Source organism: Macaca mulatta, chromosome X (assembly GCF_049350105.2).
Source record: "Macaca mulatta isolate MMU2019108-1 chromosome X, T2T-MMU8v2.0, whole genome shotgun sequence".
Taxonomy (NCBI): domain Eukaryota; kingdom Metazoa; phylum Chordata; class Mammalia; order Primates; family Cercopithecidae; genus Macaca; species Macaca mulatta.
In genome coordinates, this window is record NC_133426.1 from 111,986,943 (window position 1) to 112,001,001 (window position 14,059).

At 41.1% G+C, this 14,059-nt stretch overlaps 1 protein-coding gene across 1 annotated transcript; it reads right to left on the bottom strand.

Moving 5' to 3' along the window:
- Positions 1–4,721: 4,721 nt before the first annotated feature.
- Positions 4,722–6,550, bottom strand: TEX13A (testis expressed 13A). Its single transcript, XM_077989287.1, has 4 exons — positions 6,451–6,550; positions 5,819–6,259; positions 5,423–5,614; positions 4,722–5,359 (listed from the first exon to the last, which is right to left on the bottom strand). Exons 2-4 carry the CDS (start codon positions 6,251–6,253, stop codon positions 4,757–4,759), a joined length of 1,230 nt encoding a protein of 409 aa, XP_077845413.1. The 5' UTR covers positions 6,254–6,259; positions 6,451–6,550; the 3' UTR covers positions 4,722–4,756.
- Between the last annotated feature and the right edge of the window lie 7,509 nt (positions 6,551–14,059).

Below are 14,059 nucleotides of genomic sequence, written 5' to 3' on the forward strand. Positions count from 1 at the left end.
CAAAATAAAGGGATGGAGGAATATTTACCAAGCAAATGGAAAACAAAAAGAAGCAAGGGTTGCCATCCTAGTCTCTGATAAAATAGAGTTTAAACTAACAAAGATAAAAGAAAGACAAAGAAGGGCATTACATAATGGTAAAGGGATCAATGCAACAAGAAGAGCTAACTATCCTAAATATATATGCACCTAATACAGGAGCACACAGATTCATGAAACAAGTTCTTAAAGACCTACAAAGAGACTTAGACTTCCACACAGTAATAGTGGGAGACATTAACACCCCACTGTCAATATTAGATCAGTAAGACAGAAAATTAACAAAGATATTCAGGAATTGAACTCAGCTCTGAACCAAGTGGACCTAATAGACATCTACAGAACTGTCCACCCCAAATCAGCAGAATATACATTCTTCTCAGTGCCACATAGCACCTATTTTAAAGCTGACCACATAATTAGTAGTAAAACACTCCTTAGCAAATGCAAAAGAATGGAAATCATAACAGTCTCTTGGACCACAGTGCAATCAAATTAGAACTCAGGGTTAAGAAACTCACTCAAAACCGCACAACTACATGGAAATTGAACAACCTGCTCCTGAATGACTACTGGGTAAATAACGAAATTAAGGCAGAAATGAAGAAGTTCTTTGAAACCAATGAGAACAAAGATACGATGTACCAGAATCTCTGGGACACAGCTGAAACATTGTTAAGAGGGAAATTTGTAGCACTAAATACTCACAACAGAAAGCTGGAAAGATCTCAGATTGACACACTAACATCACAATTAAAAGAACTAGAGAAGCAAGAGCAAACAAATTCAAAAGCTAGCAGAAGACAAGAAATAACTAAGATCAGAGCAGAACTGAAGGAGATAGAGACACGAAAAACCCTTCAAAAAATCAATGAATCCAGGAGCTGGTTTTTTGAAAAGATTAACAAAACAGATGGACCACTAGCTGGACTAATAAAGAAAAGAGAAGAATCAAGAAGACATAATAAAAAATGATAAAGGGGATATTACCACTGAAACCACAGAAATGCAAACTACCATCAGAGAATACTATAAACACCTCTACACAAATAAACTAGAAAATCTAGAAGAAATGGATAAATTCCTGGACACTTACAGTCTCCCAAGACTAAACCAGGAAGAAGTCGAATCCCTAAATAGACTAATAACAAGTTCTGAAATTGAGGCAGTAATTAATAGTCTACCAACCAAAAACAGCCTAGGACCAGGTGGATTCACACCTAATTCTACCAGAGGTACAAAGAGGAGCTGGTACCATTTCTTCTGCAACTATTCCAATGAATAGAAAAAGAGGGAATCCCCCCTAACTCATTTTGTGAGGCCAGCATCATCCTGATACCAAAACCTGGCAGAGACACAACAAAAAGAGAAAATTTCAGGCCAATATCCCTGAAGAACATCGATGTGAAAATCCTCAACAAAATACTGACAAACCAAATCCAGCAGCACATCAAAAAGCTTATGAACCACGATCAAGTCGACTTTATCCCTGGGATGCAAGCCTGGTTCAACATATGCAAATCAATAAATGTAATCCATCACATAAACAGAACTAATGACAAAAACCACATAATTATCTTAATATATGCAGAAGAGGCCTTCAATAAAATTCAACACCCCTTCATGATAAAAACTCTCAATAAACTAAGTGGTGATGGAACATATCTCAAAATAGTAAGAGCTATTTATGACAAACCCATAACCAATATCATACTGAATGGGCAAAAGCTGGAAGCATTCCCTTTGAAAACTCGCATAAGACAAGGATGCCCTTTCACCACTCCTATTCAACATAGTGTTGGAAGTTGTGGCCAGGAGAATCAGGCAAGAGAAAGAAATAAAGGGCATTCTAATAGAAAGAGAGGAAGTCAAATTGTCTCTGCAGACGACATGATTGTACATTTAGAAAACCTCATCGTCTCAGCCCCAAAACTCCTTAAGCTGATAAGCAACTTCAGCAAAGTCTCAGGATACAAAACAACGTGGAAAAATCACAAGCATTCCTATATACCAACAATAGTCAAGCAGAGAGCCAAATCATGAGTGAAATCCCATTCACAATTACTACAAAGAGAATAAAATACCTAGGTATACAACGTGCAAGGGGCATCTTCAAGGAGATCTACAAACCACTGCTCAAGAAAATAAGAGAGTACACAAATGGAAAAACATTCTGTGCTCATGGATAGGAAGAATCAATATCATGAAAGTGGCCATACTGCCCAAAGTAATTTATAGATTCAGTGCTATTCCCATCAAGCTACCAGTTACTTTCTTCACTGAATTAGAAAAAAAAAAAAAAAAAAAACTACCTTAAATTTCATATGGAACCAAAAAAAAGAGGGTGTATAGCCAAGACAATCCTAAGCAAAAAGAACAAAACTGGAGGCATCACACTACCTGACTTCAAACTATGCTACAAGGCTACAGTAACAAAAACAGCGTGGTACTGCTACCAAAACAGGTATATAAACCAGTAGAATGGAACAGAGACCTCAGAAATAACAGCACACATCTACAACCATCTAATCTTTGACAAACCTCACAAAAACAAGCAATGGAGAAAGAATTTCCTATTTAATAAATGGTGCTGGGAAAACTGGATAGCCATATGCACAAAGCTGAAACTAGTTCCCTTCCTTACACCTTATACAAAAATTAACTCAAGATAGATTAAAGACTTAAACGTAAAACCTAAAACCATAAAAAACCCTAGAAGAAAACCTAGGCAATACCATTCAGGACATAGGAATGGGCAAAGACTTCATGACTATAAACACCAAAAGCAATTGCAACAAAAGCCAAAACTGACAAATGGGATCTAATCAAACTAAAGAGCTTCTGTACAGCGAAGAAAGTATCATCTGAGAGAACAGGCAACCTACAGAATAGGAGAAAATTTTTGCAAGCTACCCATTTGACAAAGGTCTAATATAGAATCTATAAGGAACTTAAACAAATTTACATGAAAAAAAAACCCATCAGTAAGTGAGCGAAGGATATGAACAGACACTTCTCAAGAGAAGACATTTATGCAACCAACAAACATATGAAAAAAAGCTCATCATCACTGGTCATTAGAGAAATGCAAATCAAAACCACAATGAAATACCATCTCATGCCAGTTAGAATGGCTATTATTAAAAAGTCAGGAAACAACAGATGCTGGAGAGGATGTGGAGAAATAGGAACGCTTTTACTCTGTTGGTGGGAGTGTAAATTAGTTCAACCATTGTGGAAGACAGTGTGGCAATTCCTCAAGGATCTAGAACCAGAAATACCATTTGACCTAGCAATCCCATTACTGCATGTATACCCAAAGGATTATAAATCATTCTACTATAAAGACACATGCACACATATGTTTACTGCAGCACTATTTACAATAGCAAAGACTTGGAACCAACCCAAATGCCCATCAATGATACACTGGACAAAGAAAATGTGGCACATATACACCATGGAGTACTATGCAGTCATAAAAAGAATGAGTTTATATTCTTTGCAGGGACATAGATGAAGCTGGAAGCCATCATTCTCAGCAAACTAACAAAGGAACAGAAAACCAAACACCGCATATTCTCACTCATAAGTGTGAGCTGACCAATGAAAACACATGGACACAGGGAGGAGGGCATCACACACTGGGGCCTGTCAGGGGATGGGGTGTGAGGAGAGGGAGAGCATTAGGACAAATACCTAACACATGCAGAGCTTAAAACCTAGATGACGGGTTGGTAAGTGCAGCAAACCACCATGGCACATGTATACTATGTAACAAACCTGCACGATCTGCACATGTATCCCAGAACTTAAAGTTTAAAAAAAAATCTGTTTGTCCACCCACTCAAGTTAACTAAAGAAAAGAGGATCTGTATAAAGGGGATTTTCATGTAGCACAACTGTAGGAAGTGAAAAGTGGTTGTGCTGCTGCTGTCTCCATCTCTCTGGAGTCACAGGATGATTCCTCTGTGCCTGTCTGCTCCCTAGAACCACGTACCAGTGACTCCCAAAGACACTTGCCTCCGGAAAGCACCCAGTTCTATTCCCCCACAGCCAGGGTCAGGCCTCTGCAGTGGCCTCAGCATCCATGGCTCTGGTCCTGGCCCCAACTCCAAGTGACCCACTGCTTCATTGCCCAACATCATGGAATCGGCCTCTCTGTTCGATTCAGTGTCTAGCATGAAAATCCATTTGGTTCTGGATGGGTCAAATATCCACTCCTGCTCCAATCATCTAAGGCCTAGATGCGAGTAGAGGGTGGGGTGTTATATACATGGTTGCCTCTTTTACCAGGCACTAGGGCAAAGAGAGAGAGAGAGAGCGCGAGAGAGACAGACAGACAGACACACACATACACACAAATAAAAGCTGCAGCACTTCTAGGGTATTGAGTGCTAATGCTCTGGAATACAAAGGAGGTCACCAAAACATGTCAGTCTCTCTGTGTCTCTCTCGCCCCACCCCAATGTATACCTCCCCTGCCCACCACTCCACTTCTACACCTCTTTCACAACCCCTACTTTCCTCCCCCTCCTCCAGTCAACACCCCTATCACTGAAGTTGTTCCTAAAGGTACCACTGTCTCACCTCCTTCCCCCACTCTTCCCAGCCTTCTTCCCCTACCACCCTGGCCCTTGCCACCTCAAGCCTTCCCTCTGAAAATTAATTCGCCATTGAGATATGCATGCTTCAGTTCTATTTTGCATTTCTGCACTCAATGAGGTTTTTGCAGCCAGATTCCCCTCCCACAGTCGAAGCAAGTATCCCTCCGTGAAAAATTCACAGCGTTACACCAAGGGCAGTCCCAGTCCCCTGGCCTGCGATATACTGGAGGTCTTCTTTGCTGATGAGGTTCGGAGTATCTCCTGTCTCTTGGGTGCTCTTGAGGGTCTACTCTTTGGGGCCCCCCATCAGACCACAGGCTAGTATCAAAGGCCCCCCAGTCGGAAGGCAGCTGAGTCGGAACTGGTGCTGTGACTGTTGCTTGTGGAGGGGATATAGTGGGTATGCCTGAGAAGGAGGAAAAAGGGCTTGAGTATGAGTATGTGAATGAGGCAGGGAGCTGGACAGGAAGAGGTTCTGGTGAGGCTCTGGACCAGGGGTTCATGGTTCCAGAGAAATAAGACGTGGCTGTTTCTACCGACCTGAGATCTTCCTCCTTCTGCCCCCAATAGGTGTAATTTTCCTGATCAGCATCTCCGAGGAGCTGCAGGAGGATTCTCTCCAGCTCCTCTGTGGGCTCCATGGAGGCAGCCCCGGCCTCCACGTGGGGGAACTCTGCCTCCGTGGGGGCAGCCCCAGCCTCCACGGGGGGAGCCTCGGCCTCCACGGGAGCAGCCATGGCCTCCACCGGGGGAGACCCAGCCTCCATGGGGGGAGCCATGGCCTCCACAGGGGCAGCGACAGCCTCCACATCCCTCTGCTCTTCTGCTCCTTTTCCTCCAGCAGTACCAGCAGCAGCCACCGCTGCCTCTTCTTCCTCCTCACCTGCTCCTTCTGTGCAAACCCCTCCGGCAGTGGCCAGGCCTGGCCCCCCTGCCCCCTGCTCCCACTCATGGGGAGACGCCAGCTCCTGGAGAGAAGTGGGCAGGGCTGAGGTGTGTTCTGGGGGCAAGGCGGGAGCACTGAGCAGGGTAGGACAGAGCTACCAGGTGGGAAGGGCGGGGCAAGGCGAAGCCATGGAGCAGGGTGGAGAGGGGTGGGAATGGGGCGGGGCAGTGGTACTGGGCAGGGACCAGTTGAGGGATCTTACTGCATGGAGGAGCTTCCAACTCACCTTGTCTCGCTCTTTCTGCACCTCCACGAAGCTGGTCTGGGACATTCTTAGCCGGGAGGCCGCCTCCTTGCGTTCTGTCTCCTGCTGTGCCTTGAGCTCCTTCAGGTCTGACGCCAAGGCCTGTGCAGCTGATTTGTGCAGTTTGGCGAAGCCGTGCAGCCACCTCACCCTGTGCCTCTGTAGCTGTGCCTGCCTGCGGGCAAAGCGCACGCCCAAGGCCAGGCTGCCCCAGGTGCAGGCCTCTTTGACCTCACTGGGCACCTCGCTGTCCTCCAGGATGGCCCTCAGCTTGTCTTCCACCTCCTCCCAGGATAAAGATATATTCTCAAGATAGAACTCGGGGCCTTTTGTGTGCCTGGCCATTTTCTCGTTGATGAAGGCCACCACGTTGCTGTGCCGGAACCCACTACTGGGGTCCTCAGGTCTCAAGGCCATGATCGCCTAGGGGTTTAACGGTTTCACTAGCCCAGTGTGGATGGAGCAGCCAGTAGGTTCCTTTCCTCCCCCTTAGCCCCTCCCCTCATCCGTCTTCTCCCACCCTCTTGCCCCCGCCCTCCCAGCTCTGACAAGAGCATCCTAATGACTGTCTAACAGGCTTGTCCTACTCTAGGACTACTACCACCAGGCCTCACCTCTTCAGCCAGAGCCAGAGGAAGTACAGGCCAACCCCGCTGTCTTAACACGCCCGAAGAGAGAGGAGGATCTCTCTGCCTCCTAAGGCTCCGGGGAAAGGAAGACTCAGAGCCAACGTTGGCTTTTACTCTGGGACTGTTCCAATTTTCAGAGACACCAGGGGTGGAAGGGAGTGAGTGAGGAAGGCCCCTGCCACTCCATTGAGATGTAAGGGAACCTGCCACATGGTTGGGAGCCCTTAAAGGTCGGAAGAAACAGGAGTGGTCAGAAAAGACTTAGAACCAAGAAAAGTAAGCCCTTATAATCAAGGCAAAAAAGTCCCACTTCTCCCTCCCTCTCCACAATGGTTTGTCCCACGCCGACGGCTAGTAGGGACAGTCCTCGAGGTTGAAGGGGAATAATAGGTGTGTTCTAGAACATGAAAAAGCCCCCCAACCCATGAAAATTCTGTAGCTCCTTTTCCAGACTCCTAAATGCTAGTAAACAGGTTAGTGACCTTTTTCTGAAACGGGCAAGATAGCAGAAATTTGAGGCTTTGTGGGCAAAAGATTATCCCAACTACTTGTAGCACAAAAGCAGCCATAAATAATACCTGAAGAAATGACCATGGCCATGTTCTAATAAAATTTCATATATAAAACCAGGCAGTTGGCATGATTTGGCCTGTAGGTGTCAAACTCCCAACCTAGATTCGCATTTCATACATGTCCTACAGACACACACAATCAAAATGTTCATGATATAACTCCCCCTTTTCCCTGTTAAAAGAGAAACGTTAGACAAAGTTAACAGTTTGTTTAAACACAAAAGAAAAACAAAAACAAAAACAAAAAACGAGTCATGAATTTGTCAGTACTCAGAACCAGAAGAGTTTCAGAGAGCTATTCCCAGCAGCATGAGAAGTGAGTTTTTATAGGCTAAATTTGGACACAAAGGAGAAAAATCACCTGATTGGTTACAGCCAGGCATTTGCCTTATTTGGACACGGTCCCATCACTTGACTGCCTGTAATTAGCTGGAGTCTGGCTAGTTGTGTTTGGTTGAAATTAGGCTGTCTTTTATACAGCTTATGTTAAGTTTCAGTCTGTTTAAATGCTAAGTTAGGTTGCAGTTTGTTAGATAGGAACTCAAAGTATGGAAACAGCTTCAAACTAATGGCCTCTTGCTTATTTTAATATATGCAGGAGATGATTCCCCTCCTAAATTCCTATGTTGCCCAATACAGAAACCTCAAAATCAAATTTTTAAGTCACCTACTCTTCATACCTACCCTTAAAAATAAGTCAAGTAAGAGACCAAATCTTGTTGCTGTGACCTCAGAAACTTCTAAGACATCCATGCCCACTTAGGGAATGTCCATGTTACTTCCCAAATAATCTTCCTGTCTTTAATTTCTTTATAATCCCTAATGACTTCCTAATCTTTCCTATGATCATGCTTCTCTTAAGCTTAAAAACATTTGATGGCTCCTTGTGACACACTCCTTGTCCTGACATTAGAATCTCACCCCAGGATACCATTCTAATTTAACTCTCTCAACTCTGTTATCTACCATCATTTATGTACCTAAGGGACTAAGCCATACAGGGATACACTGATTTGGGGGTTTTAAGTTATTTTCCCTTCTGAAAAAATCAGAGCATTCATTTTTTATTATATGGGCATTATGTTCTATTCTATGAACTACATTTAAAAAGACAATATTTCTTCTCTAAGGGTCTTTTGTCAGATAACTAGAGAGGAAAAAGACAATAAATCAGGCATTAAAATATTACCTGAGATGGTAGTTAAACTCCAGAGGCATAAAGTCCCACCATTTAAATGCTGTTTTTTGATGATGTCTTGTGATTTCTTTCCTTCTCAGCTTGTATATTGTTTTTTATCAGCCGTCAGTGGAAAGGAATCGTGTTTTGGCTTTTTCTAGAGTGACTTCTATAGAAAGAGCATCCAGAAGATAACGTAGCAAAGAGAATGGTGAGGAAAGGGGGAGAGAGACTGGAGTCAGGAAGGCCCATTAGGGAGATGCTAAAGCAATTCAAGAAGTAAACTAAAGCAGTGGAAATAGGGACGGAAAGAAGAGTGTAGAGAGCCAGTTAGTAGATAGAATGCATAGGGATATCAGAGACAAGGATGAGGGAATGCTGAGGATAATGCCCAGGTATCTGGTATAGGGTTCTAAGTAGATAGCCCTGTTATTGACTTAGATGGAGAATGAAGAATAATTTTTGGGGGATGAGTTCACCTTTAGACATATTGACATTTAAATACCTGTTGGGACCATGTGCAGTGCTCACGCCTGTAATCCCAGCACTTTGGGAGGCCGAGGTGGGCGGATCACTTGAGGTCAGGAGTTGGAGACCAGCCTAGCAAACATGACAAAATCCTGTCTCTACTAAAAATACAAAAATTAGCTGGGCATGATGGCGCACGCCTGTAGTCCCAGCTACTGAGGCAGAAGAACTGCTTGTACCTGGGAGGCAGAGGTTGCAGTGAGCCAAGATCATGCCACTGCACTCCAGCCTGGGCAACAAAGCAAGACTCAGTCTCAAACAAACAAACAAACAAACAAACAAACAAAAACCTGTTGGGCATCCTGGTGGAGATACTCAGTAGGCAGTTTGATATATGAGTCTAGAACTTAGGAGAGACATCAGAGCTGCAGATGTAGTATTGAAAGGTGAAAGCTGTATTTACAGCAGCGGTTGAAATAAGGGACAGAATATGGAGCAAGAAGAGTAGAGGGCTGAGGACAGAACCCTGGCCTGACTTCATGGATCTCCTCCTTTCTACAGCTGTGTGCTACCATTGCTGATTTTGTAGTAGTCCCCCTTACTCCTTTGTGTTCTTGTCTACTAACTTCAGAACATCTTTTCCTTATCTCTTTTATTCCCTCTATAATACTTTAAACATGAACTTCAGTTTGTGATTAGTTGTCTGTTTATGCTGCCATTCTTCCATTTCTGCTTATAAATACTTAGGAAATTAAAAGTAAATAGTTTCTTTTAGCAGCCTGGAGGAGGGAGAAAGTGAAGAAAGAGAAACCTGTTAGGAGGTTCCTTCAATAGTGCAGTCAAAACAGGATTAGGGCTTTAACTGTGGCAGGACCTCGATGAGATGTCAGATGAGGAGAGATTTTTGACATACAGTTAGCATGACTTGTTAACTAATTGTAGTAATATATGAGAAATAAATATGGGTGTTGGAGTAGAAAATGATTTTGAGGCATTTGACTTGAGAAACTAGGTTTTGTGACAAGTGATGCCTCAAACCATAATAGATATGAGGAAAAACAGACTATAGAGAGGAGATAAATTCAGTTTTAGATTGACAAATGCCTTCGTGATAGTTATATTGAATTATAGTTGAATGGCTGTACTGGGCTGGAAGTTAGGTGAGAGGACAAAACTAGAGATATGTGTTATAAATTTGGGCATTTTCAGTGCTCAGTTTTTGGCTTAAGACCTTGTGCTTCAATAAAATTGCTGGAGATGAAGGTTGGAAGGAGAGAATAAGCACGACAAAAAAACAAAAAACAAAAACAAAAAAACAAAAAAACAAAACAAAACAAAACAAAAAAACAGAGGAAGGAATCCCGAGGTCTTGGAAAGGGTAGCAAATACCTTTAGGGATAGGATAAGGAAGAACAAGCAGTAGGAGTAGTCAGAGTAGACAATCAAAAAAAGGGAGATATTTTAGACCTAAGGAGAGATTTGGAAGGTAAAAAGAGTGTTACTAGTTTCATATAATGCACAGAGGTTACATAGGATAAGGGTGAACAAGAGGTCATTAGATTTAGCTAATAAGATAGCCTTAGTGATTCAAGTGATGAGAGTCAATGGAAAGGTGAGGCAGGTGCCAGATGATAAGGGATCATAGAATGAAATTAGAGGAACAAGTAGAAATTTTGAATACTGACTAGTCTTTCAAGATCTCTGACACAGTAGAGAATTCTACCACCAGGAGTCAGAAAATAGATCGTGGAAGCATAGGATATGACAGCTTATTTGGTGAGACAACTAAGTTATACAATTTTCAACACAAAGACAGGGAAAATAATCTGGTATTTACTGTATAAAGAAAGAGGTAATCATATGTAAAGAAAACTCTGTGTTTTGAAGAGTTTGCATTGTGACCCAGGAAATGAGGCCAAACCTTTGTGAATTCTATGATAATAACTATGAAATAACATATTGACAGATGCAAAAATACCAGTGTAATCTGATATTTATAGTTAAAGAGTGAGGAAGTGAGAAGTAGTTATTAAAGTCAGTGAAATTGGTTGGGGAAGGATTTCTGGAGGAGAGTTATGTTCTTGGTCTTAGTAGAAACATTGGAGTTCTCCAAAGATTTATGAAGACCTTTCTGGTTGTAGTATGATGTGTCTCAGACTACCATTCTTAAAATTGTCTTCATCCAAACAAGAAAGCAGGAATCACTCATACTATGATGTGGAAAATGGTGGTGTCAGGGAACCTTTCAAATTTACCTTCGTTATTAACTTACCTTTATCCACATCCTCAATCATTGGCAGTCAGATTTTGAACAAGCTGCCTGTACCATTAGGTGGCATATTACAATTGCCTTTCCCTTAGGAATGGTGACATGAGCTCACCACTAGAATAATCTACAAATCCTAGCTATATATAAATGGATTGTTACATATATATGTACTGTATACTTTTTTCCTTGAGTAGGTTTCTAACTTTAATGCAGTTTCCAAATAAATTATAGTTTGCTTTGAATTCAAGGTGAAGAATATTTTGATGACAAAAATTTTATTTTGAGTGAGTAGTTTTTAAAATACACATAATGTTTACTATAACCTTGTCCACGAGCTACTTTTTTAAAAAAACAATAACAAGAAGAAGAAAACAAAACATCTTTGATTCACTTTATGGGTTGGGTTGGGAATCAGTAGATAGTGTGATAATAGTGGTGATGATGTTAAAGGAAATTAATTTTTATTGAGCACTTAGTATATACCAGGCACTGTGCTATGAGCTTTAAATGAACTATCTCATTGGTAGGAGAGAATTCTCCATGGGGTTCTTGCATTATTATTTTTTTCTTTTTTTGTGACAGAGTCTCCTCTGTCACCCAGACTGGAGTGCAATGGCACGATCTCAGCTCACTGCAACCTCCGCGTCTCAGGTTCAAGTGATTCTCCCATCTCAGCCTACCAAGTAGCTGGGATTACAGGCACCCACCATCATACCCAGCTAATTTTTGTAGAGATAGGATTTCACCATGTTAGCCAGCCTGGTCTTGAACTCCTGACCTCAGGTGATCTGCCTGCCTCAGCCTCCCAAAGTGTTGGGATTACAGGCGTGAACCACCGTGCCTGGCCAAAGAATAGCCTTAGAAGACAGAAATAGTGTCTATCACTAGAGCAAAAGGCAGGTTTGCTTATAGCCTTGGAAAATACAGTTAGTATCTGCCTCTGGAACAAAGGGCAGACATGCTTATGGCCCATTATAAGAAATTTGTGTTTCTTAAGCTTGGGGTTCTTTTGTAATACAACACACTACTTCTACAAGTGTCACCTGATCCTCTTTGTATTATCCTATGGGAATTGAGTTTGCATAAGCAACACAAATACTGATACTTTGGCTACTGTCATTGCTGCAATTAACTGTTTATTATTTCTGACCTAGGATTCTGGTGTCTTCTACCAATTTCCATGAAACTAGCAGGCTAAATTTTTAGTGCATAAGCAAGGTAAAATCTCAGACCCTTTACCATTATTTCTTTTCTTTTCTTTTTTCTTTTGTTTTTTTGAGACAGAGTTTCACTCTGTTGCTCAGGCTGGAGTGCAATGGCGTTATCTCAGCTCACTGCAACCTCTGCCTCCCGGGTTCAAGTGATTCTCGTGCCTCAGCCTCCCAAGTAGCTGGGATTACAAGAGCATACTACCATGCCAACTATTTTTTTGTTTTGTATTTTTAGTAGAGACAGAGTTTTGTTATGTTGGCCAGGCTGGTCTCGAACTCCTGTCCACAAGTGATTCACCCGCTTGGCCTCCCAAAGTGCTGGGAATACAGGTGTGAGCCACTGGGCCTGGCCCCCTTTACCATTCTTAACACTTGCATAATAAAACAACCCTCTAAAGATAGCTGCTTTTATTATTCTAATTCCACATATACCAAAAACTGAGATTTAGTCACCCATGCAAAGATTCATAGGTAAGACATCATAGAGCTGGGATTTGAACCCAAGTCTAACTCTAAAAGCTGCATTATCAAGCACTCAAGTCCTTGGATTGACCTTTTATCTGACTGCATCATGAACTATAAGAAAGTTATGCTTAAATAATTCTGGGTTGCAGATTGCGAGTGTCATGTCAAAGGCTGAATGTTCATGTCAACAGGAGATAAGAACAGTTAAAAAATTATGATATGTTTATGCCCCCACAAATCCTTGTTTGTTTAATTACCAGGTTTATACCATATGGAAAAAATGTACATAAACTTAAAACCTATTATATTGACATTTTTACAGGTTAGAGATATCATCTATGAGTGATGGCATTCTTTGTTTTGTTTTTTAAACCAACAAAAATCCCTGAGCTCTTTACAACTCTGCAAGCTTAGAAGTAAGATGATTTACTTAAGACTAAAAGTGACAAAAGTGAATTCATTCAATAGATCCTCACTTGTTTCCCCAAACTTCTTCTTATTAGCATAGATATTTTTATCTTTATATTAGGTTTACATCTGCTTTTCAGTGTATATAAACAGCATGGCACATAGAAGGTGCCCATTAAATGTCATTTGAATGATTCTAAAGGGTTGTGGGTCTTCAAAGAATGGTAATATTAATACACAGTTCAGGGCTTTGACCATCTTTGGTGTTTTAATGCATTAACATTGCAAGTTTGCAGTTTTATGTAATTATTTCTGCAGTCATCTGAAAGTCCCCTTTCCAATCAAGCTTAAAAGATTTTTCAATAAAACTTTCTTCTTTTTCTTTTTAAAATATTTTCAATTTAAACTTTTTTAAATAAGGTAAAATATACATATGTAATTTACCCTCCTTACCATTTTAAATGCACAGTTCAGCTGTAATAAATACATGATATTCTTTTCCCCCCTTATCCTCCTTTACTAGAAAACTTAATTTTTCTAATGATTTCTGAGAAATAGAACTCATCAAATGGCTTGAAACCTTGTTTGTTTATTCATTTGTTTTCCTTCCTTGAATTTGCTAAAATATCAGTTGCTAGATCTTATTATGTTTTAAGGAGGACAGTCTTATTCAATGACTGTAGATTGATTAATTGATGTTATATATAGCGAATCAATTCATCTTATAAAATTTCAGACAGTAAAGCTTGTTTTCGTTTGCTTATCATTAGATGGTCTCTGAAATTTGCAAGGAAAGTATTTTGAAGTGAGGATAAGACAATCGAATAAATCAGTTAGGAAAGTTTCAACTATATCATGAGGCATTTTATCTAGGGCTTTTGATTTTCGGTACAAGAAAGATCCCTAATTTATTTAGATTGTTTTCACTAGCTTAGTCCTGGTGATACGACAAGTTCACATATGCTCAAACTCTAAAATAAAACTTTAGATTTTATAGTATGGGCATGTTTTATAAATGGGAGTT